The 25,211-nt window shown below is 36.0% G+C and overlaps 2 protein-coding genes and 1 long non-coding RNA gene across 3 annotated transcripts; 2 read left to right on the top strand and 1 right to left on the bottom strand.

Moving 5' to 3' along the window:
* Nucleotides 1-524: 524 nt before the first annotated feature.
* Nucleotides 525-3,737, bottom strand: LOC141668816 (uncharacterized). The gene is made up of 4 exons (XR_012553232.1): nt 3,548-3,737; nt 3,349-3,426; nt 2,442-2,486; nt 525-626 (listed from the first exon to the last, which is right to left on the bottom strand). It is a non-coding gene; the product is annotated as an uncharacterized LOC141668816 (long non-coding RNA).
* A 641-nt stretch (nt 3,738-4,378) lies between these two features.
* Nucleotides 4,379-6,359, top strand: LOC141665291 (uncharacterized). Its single transcript, XM_074471271.1, has 8 exons — nt 4,379-4,645; nt 4,727-4,987; nt 5,091-5,371; nt 5,463-5,633; nt 5,739-5,840; nt 5,932-5,998; nt 6,084-6,182; nt 6,270-6,359. The coding sequence occupies exons 1-8, from the start codon at nt 4,379-4,381 to the stop codon at nt 6,357-6,359; spliced, it is 1,338 nt and encodes a 445-aa protein (XP_074327372.1).
* An 8,318-nt stretch (nt 6,360-14,677) lies between these two features.
* LOC141663746 (uncharacterized) lies at nt 14,678-15,922 on the top strand. The gene is made up of 2 exons (XM_074469557.1): nt 14,678-15,195; nt 15,298-15,922. The coding sequence occupies exons 1-2, from the start codon at nt 15,088-15,090 to the stop codon at nt 15,823-15,825; spliced, it is 636 nt and encodes a 211-aa protein (XP_074325658.1). The 5' UTR covers nt 14,678-15,087; the 3' UTR covers nt 15,826-15,922.
* Nucleotides 15,923-25,211: the final 9,289 nt, after the last annotated feature.

Raw genomic sequence — 25,211 nt, 5'->3', positions numbered from 1 at the left:
AAGAAAGGCAAACTGAAGCCCGAGGAGAAACCAGATCGGGAAATATTTTGGAAAAAGGCTCGAAAGTCAAAGCTAGATGATGAGGAACTTGATGAAGATAAAGAAGCAGTATTTGCCAGAATTGTAAGTAAAAATTATGAAAAAAACTGCATTTAATCGATAAAAACAGATTATAATGAGAAATCTGTTTATTCCTTCATTATTCATAATATGTCCCTAAGATCTGATGTGTATTCATATCTGCATTAGGATGAATTACTCGAAAAGAAGGAGAAGGGTGAATTCGTACCATCTGGAACTGATGATGTGTTGACTATGGCACTCGGAACTCCTGAGCATTCAGGCAGGGTTCGAGGAGTTGGAGGTTTCGTGTAACACCCCCAAATCCAAGGTCGTGAATTCGGGTCGTTACGATCACTTATTAATTAAATAATTCTCTTTTCACAATATTACTCGACCTTTTATTCAAACTCACATACACACAGGTTATATGCTTGGAAACATTATCAAATAAATCATTTCTACTTATCTACCTGACGGGGCTGGCGCACAAAAAGCCTACGGAACTCACGAGCGTTCCTTACCCGCCTAAGGACAGCAGTCCTGGTCTGATCCATGCTGGTAGTCTGTTGTGATATGATATATAAAAGCAAGGGTGAGCATTAAAGCTCAGCAAGGTATATATCCCCATATTTAAGTATGTAAGGATAAATAAAACCAATAATTATACTTTGTATCTCCAAAGCGTTCTGAAAGTTTATATGCTTATCAAATTTATAATATTCTCAAAATCAACTACAATAGTATATCCAATGAATACTTGTATTCATCTCTTTCTCAAAATCATTTTATACTCGTACTCATTTTATTTCAAAATCTCAAGATGTTACTCGAACCAAGATTCTCATATGGGTGTGATATATATTCGTCAACATCCCAATTTAAAACTCAGCCTTATCGGCAGATTTCATAAATGGATTTGATATATAATCATCAACATCCTTATTTAAACTCAGCCTTATCGGCAGATTTCTCAAATGGATTTGATATATATTCATCAATATCCTTGTTTAAAACTCAGCCTTATCGGCTCTCTGTTGTATATTTCACAACAGTTTTTCCAAAATGGAAGAAAGGGACTATACTGGAATAAACCACGTATCGGTGATCAGCCGAATACGAAATTTTCTCTACTAGTAGAAGGAATACAAACCTAGCCACCTTTGGGCTCATCAAGACACTACACGGTGGTTTCCCATTGTCGTGCAAGTCCGAAAGTCAATGGTCACATAGACCATATAACCGTACAATGCGCCACTCCACGCTTGCATAATGCGCCACTCCGCGCTTGGTCACTGCCCGACACCACTCCGTGCCGGGCATGCCACATTCCAGTCCCAAAATAATTATATCTTTTGCTCAAAATCCTTTTTCGAAGGAATAGGTCGTTAAAAGTTGACCTCTAAATAAGATGATTTATTCATCACTTTTAACTCAATTGATCTTTGGGCGTTGTCGGAGTTTTGAATTTAAAATCATTTTCAAATCTCTATTTGTAGTAGGGTGACACATATATTACTCACTTGTTCTTTATGGAACGAGGAAGCAAAACTCTTATGCTTCTAGACTAAGTTCCCTAAGGTTTTGATACGTTTCAAATGATTAATCTCTTTCAAGAGTTTTGAATAATTTAGAAAGTACCTTTGGGAATTATGTCTATTTTTAAATAAGTTTTTAGAAGTCCGAAGATATTAAATATCTAAGGTCTCATAATTATATAAGAGGGATTTAATGAATTGATAAAATCTTAAGTACAAAGTATTTCTAATTAAGGTTCAATGAATTAATAAAAACCTTAAATACAAAATATTTTGTGAATAAGGTCCAACGAATGGAGACACCTTAATCAAATAATCAAAACATGATTTGGTATCCTATAATTGCTCTTTGAATAGTTAAATCTTTATTAAATAACGTGAAATTATTTATAAACTATTCAGTATATTTTTAAATACTTTCTGGATATTTAATAATCCCTTAAATATCGCTTTATAAAATAATCAATCAAGTAAGGGTGTCCCTTAAATGAATAAACCAATATTTCTCGAAGTTTAAGTCAAAATCTCAATCGTTCGCTTGATATATATATTACGCGAACGTACTTTGTTTATCGAAATAGAAATCTTTCGCGTCCGGCTCTCTCCGGAATTAAATCGTTATTAAAATATCTTTAACTCCCATTATCATATATTATATTTGAAATACGTTTCAACTTCTCATACTCGTGTAAAACGAAATTTGTTTTCGTAAACAATCGCATAATTCGTATGCATGGATATCATAGACAAGCATATATATATTTGAACTGTAAATTATGGCATCAATATCACAACAGTATATATATAGCATGGATAGTATGAGATAGGGTTTCGAAAACTTGCCTCGAGTAATCGAAGTGGTATGGTCTCTGGTGTTTGGTTGGCGATCTATAAACAAAAACCAACGGTCTAAGTTAATACGCGATTAACTTCTCGCTTTTATTAAGCAACTTTCGCAACTACTCAAGTATAACGAATCTCCGATCGTCACATTCTCAACACTTATATTCTCACTTTATAACATGGTCGGGTTTTGAAATCGATCGTTCGCTTTAGAAAGTCCATTTCGAGTTTTAAGCTCGAACGTGAGAAAATGTTCGTCAAAACTAGGTTTTTTATGCGTTTCTCGCTTGCGCTCGCTTTACCAAAATATTTTTATAAAATCGAAAAATTAATATTTTCCCAAGATTCTTTTTGGACAGTCTTCTCTACTGTCATATCCATTTTTTATAATTTTTCCAGAATCTAAAAATTATTTTAAGTCCTTCAAAATCACCATGCAAGTGGACTTAAGTGCAGTTGGCTAATCGCAGAAATGTTTTACACTAAAACGACCATAACTCCTAAACCGTAAATCTCCTCATGATGATCTACACATGTATAGAGACTATAAAACTATATCTATCTAGTCATGGCCAGTGGTTTTCAAATTTTAACCATTTTCATGGCCGAATGTCTTGCAGAAAACAGATCAAGTGCAAGAATGCCCAAACTCAATTTCTACTACTTGATCTTAACACAATCACTACCTATAACCATCATAAATATAAGTACTTCTCAAGATCCACCCACATGAACCTTATATGCTCTATCTAGTACCACATACATGGATTACAACTCAACATCTCAAGTCTTTAGCAAGAACATAATCAATACAAACTCAAACAAACACAATCCTTTGGATCTTAACACTACAACAAACATAACTCTTAAATCCAACCATAAAACCTTAAAGGGTTGAAAGTTATACCTTCTTGGATACTAGGAAGGTTAGTGCTAGGATTATTGAGGCTTGGTTTTCTTAGAAAACACTTAGAAGGGCTAGATCCTTAAGAAACAAAACCAAGAAACAAGTTAAAATTTCGGAGTTACCTTTCAGCACCTCATTCAAACATTTTTATAAAATTGAAAAATATTAATTTGAGGCTGAAATTTGGTACGAAGCTTACCCATGATATAGAGAAGCTATGGTAAAAATTTCATGATATTTGAATGAGTATATTTTGAGTTATGAATTTTTCTTTCTCCCTTGCTCAGAAAATCCGAACTGCTGGAATGAAAAATGGGAGAGCTTTAAGTGAGGGAAAAGTGGTTGTTTTCTTTTGTGGCTAAAGTGTGGGAGTGTATAATGAATATATGGGATGTATGCAGAATATTTGACAATAATTTGGCAAAGGTATGGGTTGGTTTGATTGTGTGGTGAAGTGAGAAAAGGGAGAAGTATGGCTTGTGTACTTGTTTGTCTCCCATCACTATTCAACACTATTCCACTAACTATTCTAGTTAGCTTCTAATCATCTAGTTACACTCCTAACTACTAGATAGGACTTGGTTATGCATGGCCAACTTGCATGGGATTTAATTTCTCATTCGTTTATTTATCGTAAATGCAATCGTCGTTCCATTCCGATAGTTTCCACGTATAACGACTTGTTTCGTAGCGATTTCTTTTATCGCTTATAATCCTATAACCAATTCCATTCCTTCTCTTGATCATAGAAATACCTTGATATATTATTTATTTCACGTAGTATTCCCGGTTCTACGCCATTCTTTACGGATACGAAAATACGTAGTATAAATGTGAATCTTCGAATTCCGTCGGCTTTTACATTCACTTATTTTCCTCGATAAACAAGAATATGATCTCGGATTCTCAAAATTCCACTATTCATTTAATGATGATCCCCATACGTATTACTTAATTAGCTCAAGTTACTATTCACAGAAGTTTTAAAATATTACAAAAATCAGGGTTCTTACATTTCGTCACCCCAAAAATGTTCTTTAATCTGCCGAAAGAGAGAAAACCTGCAATTACCAAGGCGGAGTTGTTGGCCCGTGATAGAGTGCTACAGGAGGAGTTGGTAAGAACAAGGCGGGAAATGGCTGAGCTCAAGTCATTGTTTACAGGATCTAATCAGCAGTCTCCGAATTTTTCGGAGAGAGCAAGTTGCCAACCAGTTGAAGGAGAACCAAAAGCAAAAGAAATATTGGTGAATGATGATTGTCTTGCTTATGATCAACCCCCTCCATCAGAAAAGAAGGTACATTTCACAAATATTATTGTAATTATACGGTTCTTCAAATTGTAGAGTAATTATATAATTTACTCCTTACAATTATAGGGTCCACAAATTTGTGAGCTTTCGGTGGATAGCATCGAAAATAAGGTTGCTTTTGGTACTGTTTTCGAAGATGATGAAATGAATGTTTCGGTTCATGGAGTGCCCCTGAAGCCTGGACATGCTCGTGTGTCGGTTGATGGACATATCCAACCAGATGCTTTAGTTCCCGTGCCTATACCTGGTGAAATTGAACATGTTCGTGAAGCCGTTGGTTCACACTTGGCATGGCCTCGAAATTTAATCAGCCTACGGACAATTGTGGTATTTACATGTGCTTGTTGGTTGCTAAAGTTGTATAAAAGTTGAAAAATAGGGGTTAATTAGGTGAATAAATGTCTACTTATATTCTTTCATTTTTTTGTAGAAAAAGAAAAGAGATGTGTCGCAGTCAAAGAACAAGGGTGAGGTGCATAAAATTCAACAAGAGTTCACTCACGTCAAGGTCAGCAAGAAAGTGCCACGCCAATATAAGGTATTTTACAAACATGCTACGACATTTATGAAAGCCAGCGGGGAATCTATCCCTATTCCATGTGATTCCGATGTGTTTGGAGTTGAGAAGACAATATATATATTGCATGAGAATTTAAAAGCATTGTTAGAGTTTGACATGATTGGACAAGCTGCGATATCTGCGTATATGGCGTAAGTAATTTATTTTCGTGGTTATAGGTTCTGTTTGAATTATCGCACAACTGGTCTGCTAGTAATTTTAATTTCTCCCACATATGTATAGGCACTTGCATAGTATAATAAAGAGGGTTCGCAAGAATGATAATGTGGTCCTGTATGGATTTTTTGATCCTGGCGCTAACTTTAATTTGAATGCTGATTTTCAACGAAATGTTGGTAGTCGGTTGAAAGAGGGTAATCAAAATCACATATTCTTCCTGCCACATAATCATCAGTAAGTATTTTTAAATGCATATTGTAATCTATTAATTTAATTTTCTTTTAGGTTTTTAGGCTATTTTTAAAAATATCTGACTTGTGTAAAGTTATAATAATACAGTTGTCACTGGATTCTGGTCGTAATATGGGATGGCGACATTTACATTCTCAATCCTTTGCCTCATCCAACTCATTTTGATGATTTAGAAAAAGCTTTATCAGAGTAACATTATTCCTTTTATTTTTTAGGTTATTTTCATTTATTTCTTGTATTCGAAATATGACTCTTGACATCGTGTCATTATAATATGCAGGACAATAAAACAAGTTAATTCTCAAACAGGAAGGGGTAACAAAGCTCCTAAAATCAAGAATCTTTTAGTAAGTAATTTATATTATAATTTTTATAGTACGACGGGAATCTTGATTTAATCAGTTTGTAAAGCCAGTTTTTTTATCTTAACAGGGATCCCCGAAACAGCCTGGTGGGGTTGAATGTGGTTATGTGGTCATGAGGTACATGAAGGAAATTATTGAGGACAGAGAAATTTCTTTTACTTCTAAGGTCCGTACATTCATTTTTGTATGACTGAATGTGGTATTTTAGATGCATTTTTTTATGATTTTCCTTTTCGGTTTACTCAATTTTTAGTGGGCGACCAAGACTCGCAAGTCTTACACTCTAGAGGAGCTAGACCAGGTTCGCTGTGATGTTATCGACTTCATTCAAGAGAAAATATAGATTGTAAATTTTCTTGCCTCGCTACTGTAAATTCTGGTTTCATAATGTACTTGATGATCGAATTTGTAAGATGCATGTTTGACAATGTGTTAAAACTATTTTCGCTATATATTTGTTGTTGGTTGGTTAATGTAGATGTTCTGAATTTTCTAGTAGATGTTTTAGGTTGTTGATTGGATAAAAACTGTTGTTGGTTGAATCTGGGTTAATTGTTGGTTGATGGGGTGAAAATTGTTGGTTGGTTGGATGGAAAATTGTTGGTTGGTTGGATGGAAAATTGTTGGTTGATTGGATTTTACCATATGGAGTTTTCTGGTTCATGCAAAAATAGAGATGCTCAGTTTAATTATAATAGAAACAGACATCACATTGTTATTAGAACCGATATTAAAAAACCATAAATAACATCAGTTTACACATATAAAAGCAATGTCTTAAAATCACAAAGACATCAGAAAAATAAAATATTCGATGTTAATAAAGGAATATTAGCACATGAAAACAGGGTAATAACATCGATTTAAAAATAAACACCCGATGTCTATTTATCATACTAACATCGGTTTTTTAGAAAACAACCGATGTATATTATCAACATTGACATCGGGTACTTAGAAAATGATCGATGTTTATTATCAACATTGACATCGGGTACTTAGAAAATGATCGATGTTTATTATCAACATTGATTGTGTGTTATAGTTTTAAACAGGCCTAATCGTCCTAATATTACATTTCTGAACTCGACATTAAACAATTATATAACATCAATGTGAATTAGACATCAGAAATTTTTCAGAAACGATGTGTAATATTACATAGACATCGGTTTTTAACCGATGTCTATGAGAAAATACATTTAACATCAGTCGCGAAGACATCATACATTTTTTACATAGACATCGATTAAAAACCGATGTCTAAGGTCTTTTTTCTAGTAGTGTATATTCAATAATAATCTTTAAAGAAAGCTCTCGTAACTAAGAATTTTTCCCCATTTAGCTAAGTACATGAAATCTATATATTGAATTTTGATTTTAACATAAACATGTAAAATTCAGAATACTAAATAATCAAGTAATAATACCAGAAAAAGCTAAGGATCATTCAACAATGAAGAGCTCTCTATCTCAAACATACTAATGGAGTAGCAAATATTAGAGCATGTAACTATAGATATATGTATGTATGTGTATGTATTGAAAGAGTTTAGAGGGAAGAGTTTAGAGAGAACTACACGACACGGGACGTAAATTAGTGTGACTAGTGAAGCACTAAGAGTGTGATTCTGATGTAGCATTAAAATACATTTAAATTACTTCAGTTTGTATACCATCTTCAAATGAAAATTACCACTCTGTCTCCATCTTTGAATAATATTATCCAGATATATAACAGTACATAATATATTTGATAAATTCCCTTTGTTATTTATTAGTTCAAGGTTTCTATTTTTAGATCTAAATAATTTTTCATTAATAAAATAATAATTCATATGAAAAATAATGTCAAAATAACAAGAAAATAGGCCTTATGAACTTTATACAACAGCAACAAAGAACTTATCAGCATGGTTTAAGACTTTAAGACTAAAATCTACTATAGCAACATGAGTTCTACACTAATGAAAGATCATCATCGTATGAAGAGAATTCCCAGGTCATGAAATCCTCTGTTTACTCCGCTTTAGTGTTGAATTATTTCGTATATACCACTTATATTACTTGAACTTTAAAAGTTATTTGGTAAAAATTACTGACAATCTGACTAAAATTCCCTGATTTCAGATTTTTGGATAAAGCTACATTTATTACATCAAGAGATTTTTAAAACAGGTCTCCATGATCCATGACAGATGTGACTTATTTCTCAAGTTAAAGAGGTGAAATACATTTTACGACTTCTCCCAATTTGGTTACATTGTGTGCTTTCTGTATATCTAGATTTTTGTCATTATTAGCTAGCAACAAAAAAGTTTATAATGATTTAATAAAATAGAGTAATGAATAAAATAGAGTAATTCAGAGTAATTCAGTACTATATTTACCTGTATTGCAAAATTGAGATTACTTTTTAAAATTCAGCTGAACTAAAAATTAAAATTTGGTTGGCCTAAAATTGCCAAACTCTAAGGTGTTCACCTGATAGAATATTTTCTTGGACTGGTACTCACAGTGTCATGCTGGTTTCATCAACTGATACGAGTAACCATCAGGTCTGCTACCATAATTAACATGTTTATTTTTACAAAAAAATTTCTTTCTTGATTTATGACTGTGTTGTGTTTGCAAATTTTCCTTTTTATATAAATGAAATTATAGCTTTTTCATCGCTAATGTTGACTTTATGCATTACATTCCCAGAATAAAGATGGTGTTTCCAGGGTAAAAGAAGACACAAGAGCGAGATGAACGCATAACTTATATCAAGTCATCAACTGCCAGAACCAGTTATTGCTGATAGTCGAAGAGTAGTTTTTTCCTATCCAAGGATAGCTTGGATGTTATGTTGGCGTTAGAGATGAGACTCTTATGTAGTGGTATGGTTTGGAGAATTGAGACTGTTATTTAATAGTTTGGTTTGAAAAATTGAGATTCATGTATGCAAATTTTTTATTCTATTGATTATGAGATTGTTCTTTGAATTGAGTATATACTTCAAAAAAATAAAAATAACTGTTACATTTGACTATTCTAGTGTAATATATGTTTACATATAATGTTATATTACATATGCTAGTGTTGCTTAATTACAAAAAATTGGTGTTATAATAGATAAAATAGACTGTTAAAATAGGTTGTGGGATCCACATATTGGGTCCACATTTGCAATCTTGATCGAACCTAATGTATCAATCATTTTGCGTTACATTTGGGCATTACAGTGTTACATTAGTTTCCTATTGTTACGTTTTTATCACTGTTATGATAGATCACAAAAGTGTTACATTAGGCTATCCATTGTAATGGTCGTAAATATAACGTCCCTTGTTGTTTCAATAGACCTAATGTAACAATTTTTGGGCCTATTATAACAGTATTTAGGCATTACAATTGCCCACTTATGGCGTAATGCCATAGTTGGCACGTCAATTTTCCAAAACTTACACTTTCTACCCAAATGCCACGTAAGCAATGAGACCCACCCAGACACCAAGTCACCCGCCACGGAAGCTGTCACGTCAATACTGGGGCACCCGGACTGTCACGTTAGCACAGGGGGCACCCAAACTGCCACATCAACAAAGTGCTGTCATGGTAGCTGTCGAGATGGGGCTAGATGGGGTGTAAATGGAGCCTAGTAGGGTCGGGATGGGGCCTAGTGGGACCGTGGTGGGGCTAAGTTCTGGCTCTTAAGGCTTTTTGGAGCCTGCCCAGGGCTTGTGCGCAACCTTGGTGATGCTTAAGCGGGCCCGGGGTAGATTGAGTGGGGGTGAGGGTGGGCCCTAGGTGGGTGATGACATTTATAGGGTGGGTGATGACATATAGGGGTGGGTGATGTTGTTTAAGCACAGTTTCTCTTGGTTCGTATTTTAGTTTTTATTTTAGTGATTTGTATTTGAACAATTTCATATATATATATATATATAATCCTATTGATAGTATAGTAGCAACATCCATATATATATATATATATATATATATATATATATATATGTATATATATATATGTGTGTGTGCGCGCGCTAATGATCAAATACAAACCACTAAATGCGAACCTTAAATATAAACCAAGAGAAACTAAGCCTATATGACATCACCCGCCCCTAGATATCATCAGCCAACCCCTAGATGTCATCACCCACCCGGGGCCCACATTCGACCCCACTCAATCCACCTCAGGCCCACTAAAGCCTCACTTTGGCTCCGGACAGGACCCAGAAGGGCTCCAGACAAGCTCAAGAGCCAATAACTTACCTCACCCCCTTCGTACTAGGACCCACCCCCGTCCAATAGGCCCCACCTAGGCCTTGCCAAGGCCCACCTCGGGGTCCATTCTTGGGACCCACAAATCTCCTCATACTTTTAAAAGCATTGGTTCGCATTTAAGTTTGTATTTAGTAGTTTGTACCGGAGTAAGATTCTCTCTATCTCTCTCTCTATATATATATATATATATAGGCTCGTGATCAAATACAAACCACCTTCTATGTAAACTAAAAACCTCTTCTTTTATATTACCCAACAACCTCACCTTATCTATTTCATCGACCCCGCTTCATCTCTCTCCTCTCCCTCCACCTCTGCTACCACATCCCTGCTGACACACTCCTACCAACACTGCCACCCATGTCACTGTGTCCGATTTTACCATCATCATCACCACCTCTTCCAACTACTGCTGATATGTTTGTAGAAATCAGTGATATTCCGATGTACAATTTAGTGATATTAGTGTACATTTTAGTGATATTCACTTTAGAACTTAGTGATATATGTTGCAGAAATTAGTGATATTCGTTATAGAAAATTGGTGAAAATCTCCAGAACTTGATGAAAACTTTCAGATCTGTTCATGTTTGTTGATTCTGGTGGTGGTGGAGTTGATGGAGATGGAGGGGAGGGGTATGGAGGATTCGGGGGTGGTGGTTGAGATGACGGAGGTGGAGGTGGAGGTATGACAAAGGTAGGGTCTGAGATAGCGCGCGGAGGTGAAGGTGATGGTGGTAGAAGTCGAGGTAGAGGTTGTGGTAGAGAGGTCAAGAAGAAGGTGGCGGAAGAGGTGGAAGGGACGGTGGAGGGGAGGTGGACGTTGGTGGTAGAGACGGTGGAGGCGGACTTGAGGGTTGGTGGACGTGAACGAGGCGGCAGGGGGCGAAGATGGTGAGGTGGGGTTGTTGAAAGATTTAATGATATTATATTTAAAATTTAGTGATATTGCAGCTGGGGTTTTAGTTTGTAGAATAAGATGGTGTGTATTGGAGTAGGACTTTCTCTATATATATATATGATTATGTTCCATAGAGTCTCATTTTATATAGAGTCTGGGAGAACCCTCCACAAATCTGGACCATTAGATCAAAATCACATCTAACGGTTAACGATAATGGATAATAAAAATTAAAATGTTATTATAACTATAATATACTATTAAAGTCTAAACATTAAAATTTTGGTCGGTCCGTCGGTAATTGGGCCTAATTATGGGCCTACTTATATAATCAATTATTGTTTGTATCTAAAATTATTATCATTATTATATTTTTTTAACTAAAAAATTTCAATTTTCTAAAAATAACATTAGACAACATATCAACTACCCTTTTTAACTAAAACACATTATCTTTTTCAGATTCCTAAGTAAAAAAACCGATAATAAAAGGGCCTGTTTGGCCACCACTGAATAAGTGGCTTATTCGCTTATAATCCCGTAAGTACTTATCGATGAATATTTGTCGACCCAACTTATAAGTTGAATTTACAACTTATAAGCTAATAAGTTTGAATGTTAGTAATGACGTATTTTTTCTCAACTTATTTTCATTTTTAATTTTTTTATTAATTTTAGTTTTTAAATTTATGTTTTTAAATGTTAAGTTAATTTAAAAGTCATGAATTAAGATAATAATATTTAAAAAATATTTATTTTAGTTCATTTAAGTTAAAAAAATTATGACTTATAAGTAAAATTAACCAAACACTTAACTAACTTATAAGTATTATATACTTATCACTTTTAGGCCACTTATTAATTTTAATTCATAAGTTACTTATTTTAAAATTTTCCAAAAGGGCACAAAAAATTAACACATGCAACATATATATAAAAAAGCTAATATTATTATATATAATTATTAATATACAACCAATGATATGTTTCGAATGTTATTTTTAATTAACCCATGTTATCACTTTAGAAGTAATAGCATAGATCTATAATATAATATATTACTATTAATATTATTATTATTATTCTATTAAAATTGAAATATTTATAATTTTACTGGTCGGTCGAGTTTTATCAACCGATCGATATTATTCTACTTGTCTCTTTAACATATAACGCGTTATTATGAATTGAGCCAAAACATTTAAAAATTCGGTGAGTAAGATGGGGTTGTATTTAAAAAAAATTAAAGTACATACCATAAAATTATAAAGGTAATAAATATGTTTTTATCTCTTCTCTTTACTCTCTCTTCTCTCCCTCGCGCTATCGGCTATCTCTCGCGCGATATCTCTCTTTCTCTCACTAAATCAATCTCTCCCACACTCTTTCCTGATCTCTCTCACAGTAATTAAAACCACTATGAGATCGTGTCTCGTCAAATCAAGCTTTTTGTTGCTCGAATCAAGTTTTGTGTTCTTCCAATCAAGCTGATTTTATTGAAATACAATCTTCATCAGGTTCGAATTAACAAATTACTATCAATTTATATGTGTTTGCACTTGGAGATTTGGTTATGTATAGATTAATCCTTGTTTATTTACAATTTCTGCTTCATATATATTAGGTTTGCATTTGTTGTTGTTCTTGTTATAACTCACTCTATCTAGTCAATTTGTTATGGTGAGCCTGATATTTTGTATATTGTTTAACACCTAAGACTAATCTTTTTAGGAGGAATCTTTCTTTAATCAATTAGCCAACCCCTTCAAATGGGGTTGAACCCTTATATTTTTAGATAGTCCTAAGTGAGCTTTTCTTTACAATGTGGGCTTCTTGGGCCTATTAATGAAGAGTTACATTACTATTTTCCTATGTCTTCTTGGGCCCATCTACGTAGGTCCAACATTTGTCCCCCTCCTAGTTCGCGCAATATCTTTAGATTTACGTTTTTCCCTTCTATGCTTATGCACCTTGAATCTTGGGATTTTGCTTCGGTACCTAAATGAAGCTAGGGAATGGATAGGGGTAAAAATGGAAACGAAAATAAGAAAAAACAAGAAAAAAAAGCAACTGTAAATTTAAAATAGAGGCAAAATGTGTGCATTACTGATAAATGAATTAAATAAACCATTTTTTTACTATAATATATATATATATTGTGTATATATTATTGTGTATTATTTTTTTAGGACATATATATAGCCGCTTGTGTCTTTTTAAAATTTATTTTTGAGTTTCATTGTAGATTGGCGGATTGGACTTTTCGGCTTCCTCCAAGGCTATCAAAAGGGGAACTAGCCGCTGTTGCACGCTCTCTTTTCACAACTTCTCTGTAAGTCGTCTTTTTTCTCCTCGCGTAGTATCTCTTTTTTTCTCGTTTTTTTCTATACCTGTGTGTGTTCGCCGCGTTATCCGTAATTTATAAATTTGATATGGCCGATCTTTCCTCGTCATCGTCTTCTCGTAGTGTTTCAAATCGAGACCCTGGGAAAAGGCCATTAGAGGAGGGCGATGAAGAGTCTGTTTTGAATTTAGATAACTTGGAAATTCCGGATTTAGGTCAGTGCGGGTCTTTTGATTTTCTGGCCGGTGATGATTTTTTAAAAGGCATCCCCGAGGTTCCTCTTGCCGCTCCTCCCCTAAGCCCTCGTACCTTAGATTTCAGGAATAGGGTAGTTCAGGAGAGCCTTCGGTTGGGTAAGTTCGAGTTCGAGGGTAAGTCCAGTTTGAATTACCTTAGCTATTATATCACCAAAGATCCTCCTGTGAACAAGTTGATAAGTTACATTGATTTGTCCAATGGCTATCGGTACCGGGTGTCGACAGCTGATGAAAGGATTTGGATGATGCCCGAGTTCAGGATGCATGGCATTACGATGATTATGTTTCAATTTGGCTTTCAGTTACCGATGCATCGACGATGTATGAGGCCATCGGGTGTGGCCTTGGACAGCTGACGCTGAACTCTATCGCTTATCTTAGCGGGTTCATGGCATTATGTTGTGATAAGGGTCGACTACCGACTCTAAAATTATTTTTCTCTATTTATGGTGTTTGTTACCACGATGGGCAGGTGTACTTCGATTCTCGACATAAGAGGATGAAGATTGTTAGTGTTAGGTCTTCGAACTCTGGTTATCACGCCCAGTGGTTGTATGTTGGGGGTCCTGACTTAGTGTTTGTGAAACCATGTGGGAAGGTTAGTCAGGGTACGATAGATTATCTGAACAATTTGGAGAAGCATGATACCGCGTATCTCGATGAATTTCATGGGTCGACATCGTTGTATACTCACATAGATTTGAAAGATTCTGGCTTTTTGGAAATGTATGACTATAAGGGGATGTCTGTTTGTTGTTGCCTTTATCTTATTTGTTTTGTTTCTGTTGTCATTATTATATATTTTTTGTTTTGTTTTTTTTTACTGTATATATACAGTGTATCTGATCCACTTTTTCTTATTCTGTATTTCAGTGGCAGGAGATTCTTTTAGAAAGGTTTTAGACAGCGGGGTTCGAGAAGAGATGGACAAAACTCTGATGCTTTTACAGCAACGTGCTACCCGGAAGTCTACCGATGCAGCTAAACCTGGCCCATCTGGTGCCAATCATTCAGTTTATATAGCGTTGCTCGATGACCAAGGGAATAAGGTGGTCGAGGATCATGACAAGATTATGTCAGATGCTACTCCTGTTGAGGCTAACCCTCGAAAACATCTTCGACGGGAGGAAGACGAGGGTCTTGTTGGTGATCGAGAAGCTGTCGTTGAGGGTGTAAACAAAATGTTGACAGTTGCGGGAACCGAGTTTTGATGGGGAACACGGTCGACCCCCGATTTAAGAAACAAGCAGTTAGGGTCGAGATTCAGCCCACAGAATGATGGACAGGTGGATCCACCATGCCCTTGAGGGCACTTGAGATTTTTAACCTGCCTCAGGATTCGGTGGCATATGAGGGTCGACGCCGCGAGGACCTCGCTACTCGATGTAAAAGTCGAGCTGGATGGGTATGTGTATTTTTCCTTACTTCTTTCCCCGCTTCTTTTTATTTGTGCTGTATTTATTAGCTGCATGTTATGCACCACTTGACACACACATTTTTTTTGCAGTTCATTTCCGATTTTATGTACATTGTGGAAGACTATAGAGCTGATATCGATGGGGAAGCTCGTGCGAAGCTGGAGGCTGAGATCGCGGCTCTTAAGGGGGAGAAGAAGAGGGTCGGAGTTAGTTTCTCAGAGCTTGAGAAGAGGGCGAGCAATCTGGCTAATGCCAACACTACGCTATCGAGGAAGGTTGGGGAGATGGAAGTTACTGAGCAGACATTAAGCAACAAGGTTCAGGAGCTCAAGGGTCGACTTCAGGAAGTCGAAACGGAGCGCGATGGTGAGAGGACTAAGCGTAAGAGTTTGGACCGACAAGTCGAAGGGATGAACAACTCTTATAAACTGATAGTGGAGAAAAATGAGAATTTGAAGCGCGAGGTGCAGAAAGGCGTGGAAGAAATTTTCGATGCCCTGGGTGATGGTTATGGCAGATGCGTTTGTAGGATAGCAGAGGCTGGATTTAATGTCGAGGGACACGCCTTTGAGGACTATCTTCAAAACCTTGCTTCCTCAAAGGGTGGTGATTCATGAAGGCGGGGTATGCCCCGTTGGCTTTTGTAACAAATTAAGTTTTTATTTTGCTCTTGGAAAGCTGTGAACTTTAAGCGTTTCGCTGATTTTTCTGAATGATGGGTTTAAATTTACGTTTTAAGATTGATTTAAAATTTAACTGATGCAGTCTCTAAGATTGTTATGAATTAAGGCTATTTTCGCTTAGATTCCTTATTACAGTCTTTGCTTTTGGTACGAAATGAAAGTCGTCGATTTGATTTATCCCACTTGAGTGTTTAATCATGTTATATATCCAACTTAGAATATTATGAGGTGTTGTACATCCACTTTTTGTTTGTAAAGAATTTCTTCTCTCTTGTTCTTCTTCCTTTTTTTATATTATGTAAATGAAATGATTTTTCCTTGTTTATTTTGATTTGAATCTGTTTGGAGTAACTTCTGTTTTTACCGTTTCTGAAGGAGATAAAGTAACTGGATATAAGTACTCCTTGCTTTTCGAAATAAGTTAATAGAATTCATTTGTTGTAATTTAATCACCCCTCGATGGGGGTCTCATAATGACCCCCATTGCATCGAGGGTTTGTCTTTGGTATGGCATAAACTTCCTTTGGAAATCTAACTACAGATAAACGTAAACTACTGATAAAACTTTTTGAGATGAATCCCATTCCACGCGTTTTTGATAGGCCGGCCGTCGAGATGAGAAAGCTTATAGGTCCCCACACTTACCATCTTCGAGACCCGGTAGGGACCCTCCCACGTTGGTTTAAATTTTCCTGAAATGGTGGGCTGTGACTCCGCAGAATCCCTGATGACAAGGTCATCGACCTTAAGGCATTTAGGCTTAACCTTTTTGTTGAAGTACCTTGCGGTTTTTTCTTGCTGCGCGATCATCCGAATTCGGGCTTCTTCTCTTGTATCTTCAAGTAGGTCGTTGTGAAGGCGCAAACCCTCGAGCGAGAGAGTAGGATCCAAAACCTCGACCTGTGGGGAGATTAAACTTACCTCAACAAGTAATACAGCGTCAACGGAGTATGCAAGGCGGAAGGGAGTTTTACCTGTTGCGCTTCGAGGAGTTGTTCTATATGACCATAGCACATTTGGGAGTTCATCGACCCAACAACGGGGTATTTCTTCAATTCTTTTCTTCAGAACTTGCAGAATGGTCCTGTTTGTTACCTCTGCGAGCCCATTAGCTTGGGGATATGCCACAAATGTAATAACCCCAATTTTTTTGGAATTTTTGAAACCCTTATGAATAGTGATTTTGCCGATTATGCTGAATAAAAAAACTTTTCATACCACACTATGTAGGGGTTCTTTTATTGATCTTCTGAGATATTATTAGTACTCTATGTGGTATATAAGTGTATGTAAAGATCATCATAATCCAAATCCGAATACTTTGATTTTTCCCGAAAATCCACCAGATACCGAAAGAATTGAGTATAAGGTAACATGGTTAACAAATAAACGACCAAGTGACAAGCACATACAAGTAGAATGGGAAGGAAGCTTCCAAGAAAAGCTAAAACAAGTGGTTAAAAGAGAAGGTGACATCACTAAACCTTAAGGGAAAGACATGTGGCTTGGAGGTGAGGTCATCTAAGTGATGTCATCACTTTATCAAAGAAATCTCCACCAACTGTTCATTTCACAAACACCAAAATCAAAAGCAACCAAAACAAACTCATTTCTCTTCTTCCCCCATCTATTGCTCTCGGCTTTTCCATGAAAAGCAAAGGAAAATTTTCAAAAATCAAGCTACACACCTTCATAATTCAAGAGGTTTGTTTCTTTAGCTTCCATAATTCATAACTTAGATGAGCCATAAGTTTAAGCTCAAGATTCCATGTTTAACATAGCTAATCAATTCATCAAAGTTCTTGGTGAATAGTGTTTTTCAAGAACTTGAAATTTTGTTCTTGAGTTTTTCTTTAGATTAAGCTTTGGTAAGGACTTTCAAGGGTGATTCCAAGCTCCTTAGTTACTTTTACTCACCAAGGAAGGTATAATCTCTTAACCTAGCATTGTTATTGAATATTAAGAGCTTATTATGAGTAGTATAGTTCATGAGAAGCATGGTGATTGAATATGTAGAGATTAGTTGGTTTTGTGATGTTTTTGGAGTTGTAAATCTTGGTTATTAGTTAATGAACTTAAGAATAGTTTTAGTTCATGTTTGAGAATAATATAAATTGGAAAAACTTGAGGTGTTGGGGCTGTTTTAGTGAGGTATGGATGGAGTTTGGTTGTATGGTTAAATTGTGGTTCGTTTGTGGTTGATTTGGAGTAGGATAAAAATTAGTAATTGCGTAAACATAGCCGTCGTAATGTCCGATTTACTTTAGACTGTTTTTGTTCTTAACATCAGGACCCGAGGACTCACTGTTAGGTTTTGACCATTGGAATTATTAGATAGTTCATGTTACGAGCTTCGTTTTGATATGTGGTTCGTTTGAATCCGATGTACGGTTTAGGAGAAACGACCATTTTTAAGTAACGGCATTTCACGACCGAACACTTACCCCTCGCCTTACTTTAAAACCTTGGTTAAGGCCCTTAAATGACTAATTGGAGTATGAATCAATTATGTAAAGTGTATTAGGCAGTTGGTAGGGTACTCGCGAAAGAATTGCCTTAAAATTCTTAATGGTTAATTTATTAAAAATGGTGGAGCCGAGGGTACTCGAGCGACTTAAGTGAATCGTTAAGCGCAAAAGCGAACGTTTGGGTTCAATTGGTTAAAGTCTAGTTTCTTAAGCGACCGGGGTTTAATTCCGACTTATGTGGTTATTCATAGGTTATCAGACCCACTCTAAGCTTAAGTCTATCCGGGAGCACTCAGGCAAGTTTTCTACCCGTTATACTGTTGTTGTGATGTATATATGTATATGCATTATCTTGTGTTAAGTGCATGATTGTTATTAGCAAATCTTGCGATATATTGGAGCATGTTGATATGGTATATATGCATGTCTGTTTCGTAATCTGGTTATCTATATATTGATTTCAATGCTTATAGTTGCATAATACCTATGCTAGAGATAAGCAGTAGTTGCGTATACCCTTAGTATCGGGGACCCAAAGGTGAACATTTTTCTAAACCGGGAGTCGATGTTCCCGAGTATAATATATATATATATATATATATTTATATTTATATATATATATTGATATATATATATATATTGATATAGTTTTTAAAACTATTAATCGAATAAGGTTTATTCGATAACTTTATTTTATTTAATGAATATTAGTTTGAATATTCATTCGAGGACATATGACTCTGTTTATTTTATTAATGAATATTATTTTGAATATTCATTCGAGGACATATGACTCCGTTTATTTTATTAATGAATATTACTTTGAATATTCATTTGAGGACTTATGACTCCGATTATTTACTAAGTAATATTCTTTATTTTATTAAAGAATAATGTTTCGATAATCAAACTTATTTTTGATTATTCAAATAAAGATAGTACTTTCGTATAAGTATATCTTTGGTTATTTAATACCCATTTCAAGTATGAGTTTTAACACTTCTACTTCGATTATTTTTATAGAGATTATCCTTTTTGGGAATATTATTTAAATAATAATATTCGGATATTCTCCAACATATCGGGACTGATTTATTTTATTAAATCAGCATTACTCCAAACATTCTTAAAAATGTTTTCGAGTCTTCAAAATGATTTTTAAAAGTTAGAGCGGATCCCAAAACTCATTTTTATATTTAAGATCTTCCTTTCGAAGGGGATTTAAATATTCGCTCAAAACCTGAGGGATCCGGCTCAGTGGTGTATTTTACATTCGCAACGAGGTTGCTGTTTTGAGAAAACATCTTGATTACTTGCCCATCGTTCGGGAAGTAAGTTCATCTATTTGAGTCGGCATAAGCAACATGGGCTCAGCGGGCATCCATGAAAGTGTAAGTGGCTCAGTGGGAGTCCATCAAATGCGTAAGTGGCTGAGTGGCAGTCCAGCATAAGGTCCTATTGTGGCCAGGGTGATGACCAGTGGGGAATTCGTCCATCTACTAGTATAAAAGGTTACTTATTGGTATCTTTGCCTGATCAGCAAGATAACAGGTTTATGCCAAGGTTTTCTTCTTTCCAAATTCATTGGATATTATAACTCTGTTTATATTTTTCATAACAGAGGTTTCCAAGGAAAGTATGAGATATATATATAGGTGTATATATATCGGGACTTAATGAAGTATCTCGTAACTTCATTATTTATAATGACATTTCAAAGATTGAATCTATTCAAGTCTTTTTTTGTAGTCTCATCTATGTGATGAACTTTTGAAACTGATGATACCTTGAACGGTGGTAGTTCAAGTAGTATCCGGAAAAGATATAAGTACATTGGAGTATCTTGTAACTTCATCTTTTCAACTTATATCTGGTTAATGATTATCTTATGCATGACAAAGATTTTCACAAAAATGTTGAGACAAGGTTAGATATATGAGCTCACCTTGCAACGATATTTTTATACAGTTATAAACTAGAACTCTGTGTATATTATGCATGAAAGAGGACTTCCAAGATTTTGAAAAGTATATATACATATATACTGAATATTTTGCGACTTGGTCGCGTTAAGATATCAAACTTGGTTCATTTCTTCTTGACCAAGACTTTCATGAGTACTATGAGAATGCTCATGTATTGTTAATTATTATACATATTATTTTGGTGGGCTTGTTGCTCACCCTTGCTTTCTTCTTTCATCACACAATAACAGATAGACAAGATGAACATGATCAAGCTCCCAATTCACGAGCGGATAGGAAACGTTCCGCAGTTTCCTGTAGGCGTTGATGCCGCCGTAACTGAGGTAGGAACAACCAATAGGCTAGGTTTTCAACTATTGATGTACCAGACTTATGTATATTATGAATTGTAATAATGGCAAAGAATATGTAAATTTATTCAGAAACCCTTTTGAGGTGTAATGACTTATAATTGTGGAATAAAATGACTTGTGTTATTTTTGGTATTCATCTCTGAGACTATAACTTGTGGTGTGTGTGTATATTGTGGGGTCACAGTACGCAGTAGTTGGTTGACTGTTAAGATTAAGTATTGATAAGTGAAATAGAACTCGTGACAACCCGAATCCCCGACCCCGGATTTGGGGGTGTTACAGAAATGGTATCAGAGCCAAGCGTTATAAACCTCAGAGATGATGTGACGTTAAAATAATAAGTTCACTAAGATAATAAGGACTCTTGCCAAGTTCATAGTCGGACTACCTAACGTAGTATTGACAGTTAAAACCCTTATGGGAACCCTTATAAATATCATGATAGAAGCGTAGTTCATTATCATATATGGTAGCGGGACTCTGAACCCTGAGGTTGAGGAGCAACAACGTGATGATGTTTTATTAATTATTGGAGATCAGATTGTGGATTCGATAGAGCGTCCTAACACGAGACCGGATGATTTTCATATTGAGGATGTAGCGGTTAAGGATGTTGTCCTAGAAAGGATTATTGCTGAGAAGGATCCCGTGGAGGATCCTGAGAAGAATGAATAAAGGACCACTGAGGAATTGATAACCATGGTTAGGGCGACTACCAGAGGTAGGATTGGCCGGTCACTACCGGAGGTTCGTTCAAGTTTGTAAAGATAGTAGCCCCTTCAACGCGGCTACTCGTAAGACTGAGAAGTTCGAATGGACAGAGAAATATGAGAACAGCTTTTAAGAACTGAAGCAAAGATTGGTGACGGCCCCTATGATGGCGTTGCCGGATGGAAAAGGAGATTTTGTGATGTGTACTGACGCTTCGCATAAGGAATTAGGGTGCTTCTTATACAGCACAACAAGGTAATCGTGTACGCGTCAAGACAATTAAGGGAATATAAAATTCGATATCCCCACTCGTGAGCTTGGGCTCGTGGCAATAGTTTGCCCTAAAGATTTGAGGCACTACTTGTATGGAGAGAAGTGCGAGATTTACATAAGCCGTAAGTGCTCTAGTATATTTTCACGCAGAAAGAGCTCAACATGCGCCAGAGGAGGTGGTTAGAGCTAATCAAGGATTACGATTAAGAGATTCTTTATCATCCAGGGAAAGCCAAAATGGTGGCTAATGCTCTTAGTATAAAAGAGAGACTCAAGATGAAAATGTCTTTGGGAGAGTTGATAAGAGATTTTGAAAAAAAAATGGAAATAGAAGTGAAGGTAACTGGAGCCGGTACTGAAAAGCTGTTTGAGATTGTAATGCAGCCCGAATTATTGGAAAAGATCATATGGTGCCAAAAAAATGATGAATGAAGGCAGAAATCCAATGACTGGAGAAGAGATTAATACTGAGAAAGATAATAAGGGAATAATGAGGTATTCCTACAGAATTTGGGTTCCAAACATTCAAGGGCTTAAGGACGAGATCTTAGATGAAATCCATAGCTCGAGGAATAAGATTTAGGGCAAACCCCGAATGTGATAGTCAGGGAGGTTGCCATTATGAAAGAAGGAGCCCATAAAATAATGAAGTGGAAAACAAGAATTTTAACGTATAAGATAACCCCAAGTATGAGAGAAGGATGAAACATTTCATACTAAGGAAACAGAAAGTCGAGTAAGGAAAGGAGACCCGAGACGGTACTCCTATACGGCAATTCATGGACCTGTCTAAAAAGAACTTAGACTATTATCCCCAACCACCACCCTGAGGAGACAGTGCGGTGGGAAATTCTTTCAGGACCTTTAAGTCGCTAAGCTCTCAGAGTTCCAAGGAACAAGCAAACCCGGTAGAGGCGAGAGCCTGGCTAAAGGAAATACAGGAATCATTTGAGATTCTAAATGATTGACGAGTCACAAAAGACTGTTTTTGTCACTTACCCTCCTAAGAGAGTGGCCACCCGCTGGTGAAAGGCCAAGAAAGGCACGGAGCCAGAGGTTATAATAAACTGATTAAAGTTCAGTCAATTGTTTTCGGAAAAGTACTTCCTAAGTTAATGGAGGTAGTGTAAAAGCTTTAGAGCCAGAACAAAAGCGGACGAGTATGATGAATTATGAATCTAAGTTGTAAAAGTTATCAAGATTCGTTCTGAGGACACGAATCCAGAATGACGGGATGTTTGAAATCAATGCTTATGTTGTGATGGTTCATGTAATGGTTGTAATGGAAACGAAAATAAAAGACTGAAAAGGGAAGGAGTATAAAGGGATATAAAGGAAATAAAGTTGAGAAGTGATAAGGGAGTTAGGTATGCGAAACCCTAAGAAACCCTTGCAATAAATATGGAGGAGTGTGTCATCATCAGCGTGATGGTGACTGATCATGAGATAAATTCAAGGTTTGAAGGCGTAAGCGATACGTATAGTTAATTCCCTTGAAGTTGACAGTATTCGATGAAAATTTGAGATTGATCGATTGATTAATAAGGAAACACGGATGGACTGAGGAGACAAGAAAGTAAGAAATTAGGAAAATTGGATGAAGGAAGTGACCTTCAAGAAAGTGAAGTGTAAGACCGGGGGCATGATACCCAGAAAGGGAGACGCCAGGTATGAAAGATATCCCAATATTGAGATGACTGTTGAGATAAACAACAAAAGTAAATAAGGATTTATTAAGAAGAAGTTCACGTTGAACACGACCAATATCTTCTAGAACATCCCTGTTATCACTACCAAATCAGGCAAGAAAAGTGGATAACCGTTGTTATCTTTTGGAGGCCATATGGATTGAACTTATTTTGAATAAGGATGCTATCGTGAAATTGGTATAGACTATCGAGGTGGGAATGATTGAATAAGATAATCTATCAAGGATATATGACTTGATTTATCCATGAAAGGATGCAAGTACCTTTTTAAAGGTGGAATTAAGGATATAACTTCGATAACTTGAGATGAATCCTAGGGGAATGCATAAAGGTTGGCATCCACCCTTAATAGGGACAGCATGAGTTTTGACAGTATGAATTGGAAAGGATCAAGGTAACAACAACCTTTAAAGATCAGTAAAGAAATTTTTCAGAAGTACATAGACAATGGTTCTAGTATTAGTAAATGGTATTTTGATATGCCCTGTATCTAAGGAATACAGGAGGAACGATTTAAGGATAACCTTAGAGGTTTTAAAAGGAGAAAGGTAATATTCCAAGTTCTCAGAATAGAAATTTTGATAAAGGAAATGTGACGTAGGTATAATAATGTCAGGTGGGCACGTGTTGAACCATAAGAAAGTATAGATCGACCCAATGCGGGTCAAGATTGGTGAAAACAAAAAGGACCCATGATAAGAAACGTCCTAAGTATGAACGGGAGTCAGCCGTGACAATGTTCACATCTAAAGACTAAGGCAATGACTTATGGAAAAATGGTGATTTTTTTTCTTTTTCTCACCAGGACTTAAGAAAAGCATTTTCACATAAGCAGTGATTGAAATGAAGTAGAAAAATTTAGTTGAAGATCATTTAAAATGACATTGATTGTAAGGAAATTTTACTATCAGGAAAGGCCAAAGAGGTGGCCGACACTCTAAGTGTAAAAGGACAATCATAGGCGCTCGTGCCAGAGGAATATAGTGATAATGGTGGAAGTCGTGAAGGTTGTATTATGGTTTGGAAGATTGATGTTCCTTCTGATGACTGTGCAATACCCAACCGTAATAGTAGTATGGTAAAGGTTTAATTCGTGTAATCGCCATGAGCGGGCTATCTAACTTAGAAGGTCCTATCTTGAGAATAATCCAGGACCATGTTTCAAAAAGTACTAAACGAACCTTTGAGTTAAGTCTTCTATTGAAGGCATATGATTAGGAATGGTATTAACCTGCTATCGTTGCAATTTTATCTGCTTCATGTCATGAAAGTACGTCAGGATCTGGAGTGTTCTTCATGAATTATGGATGGTGATTATGTTAACTCCTTAGAAGAATTTGATACGACGGGTATGGACTCCGTATGGTTAACTATTAAGATCCAAGGAAAACGAATGATGACAGTAGGTCAGTGGTGGACCTTAGTAATGCAGCAACGATTCTTCGAATAATGAGCCGATTACAACCGGGAGAGTTGTAGTGTAATGGATGTTGAGAGTGAGTACCACTAATCGGGTCATGGTGGTGTATAAGTTATCATTGATAGGCTAATTAAGTCGATTATCTACCTATTGAATATTTATTCCTTCTTATCAATAGAGGGTCGTATTACTATACGAGGAAGGTTGCGGTGCAAGCATAAAATTCTAGTAACGATGATGTCTAGAATGAAATCCCAGATTCGATTTTCGATGTCAAGGGAGTTTCAAAAGTGATTGTGTATAAGCTCGAGGAAGAGCATGGGTCCATAGAATGATGGACGGAATATCAAAAATAATTATGCATGTGAAATACGATGCTATAATGCTTAATGTTGATTTAT

This window comes from Apium graveolens, chromosome 6 (assembly GCF_009905375.1).
Source record: "Apium graveolens cultivar Ventura chromosome 6, ASM990537v1, whole genome shotgun sequence".
Lineage (NCBI taxonomy): Eukaryota > Viridiplantae > Streptophyta > Magnoliopsida > Apiales > Apiaceae > Apium > Apium graveolens.
Note: the sequence above shows the minus strand (reverse complement) of the source record. Positions and strands in the feature narration are given on the sequence as shown.

Coding starts and splice junctions, on each gene's coding strand:
- LOC141663746 (XM_074469557.1), top strand. CDS start 15,088: ATGCCCTTGAGGGCACTTGAGATTTTTAACCTGCCTCAGGATTCGGTG. Junction 15,196..15,297: donor GTAAAAGTCGAGCTGGATGG/GTATGTGTATTT, acceptor TTTTTTTTGCAG/TTCATTTCCGATTTTATGTA.
- LOC141665291 (XM_074471271.1), top strand. CDS start 4,379: ATGTTCTTTAATCTGCCGAAAGAGAGAAAACCTGCAATTACCAAGGCG. Junction 4,646..4,726: donor CCCCTCCATCAGAAAAGAAG/GTACATTTCACA, acceptor TTACAATTATAG/GGTCCACAAATTTGTGAGCT. Junction 5,841..5,931: donor TTAGAAAAAGCTTTATCAGA/GTAACATTATTC, acceptor TATAATATGCAG/GACAATAAAACAAGTTAATT.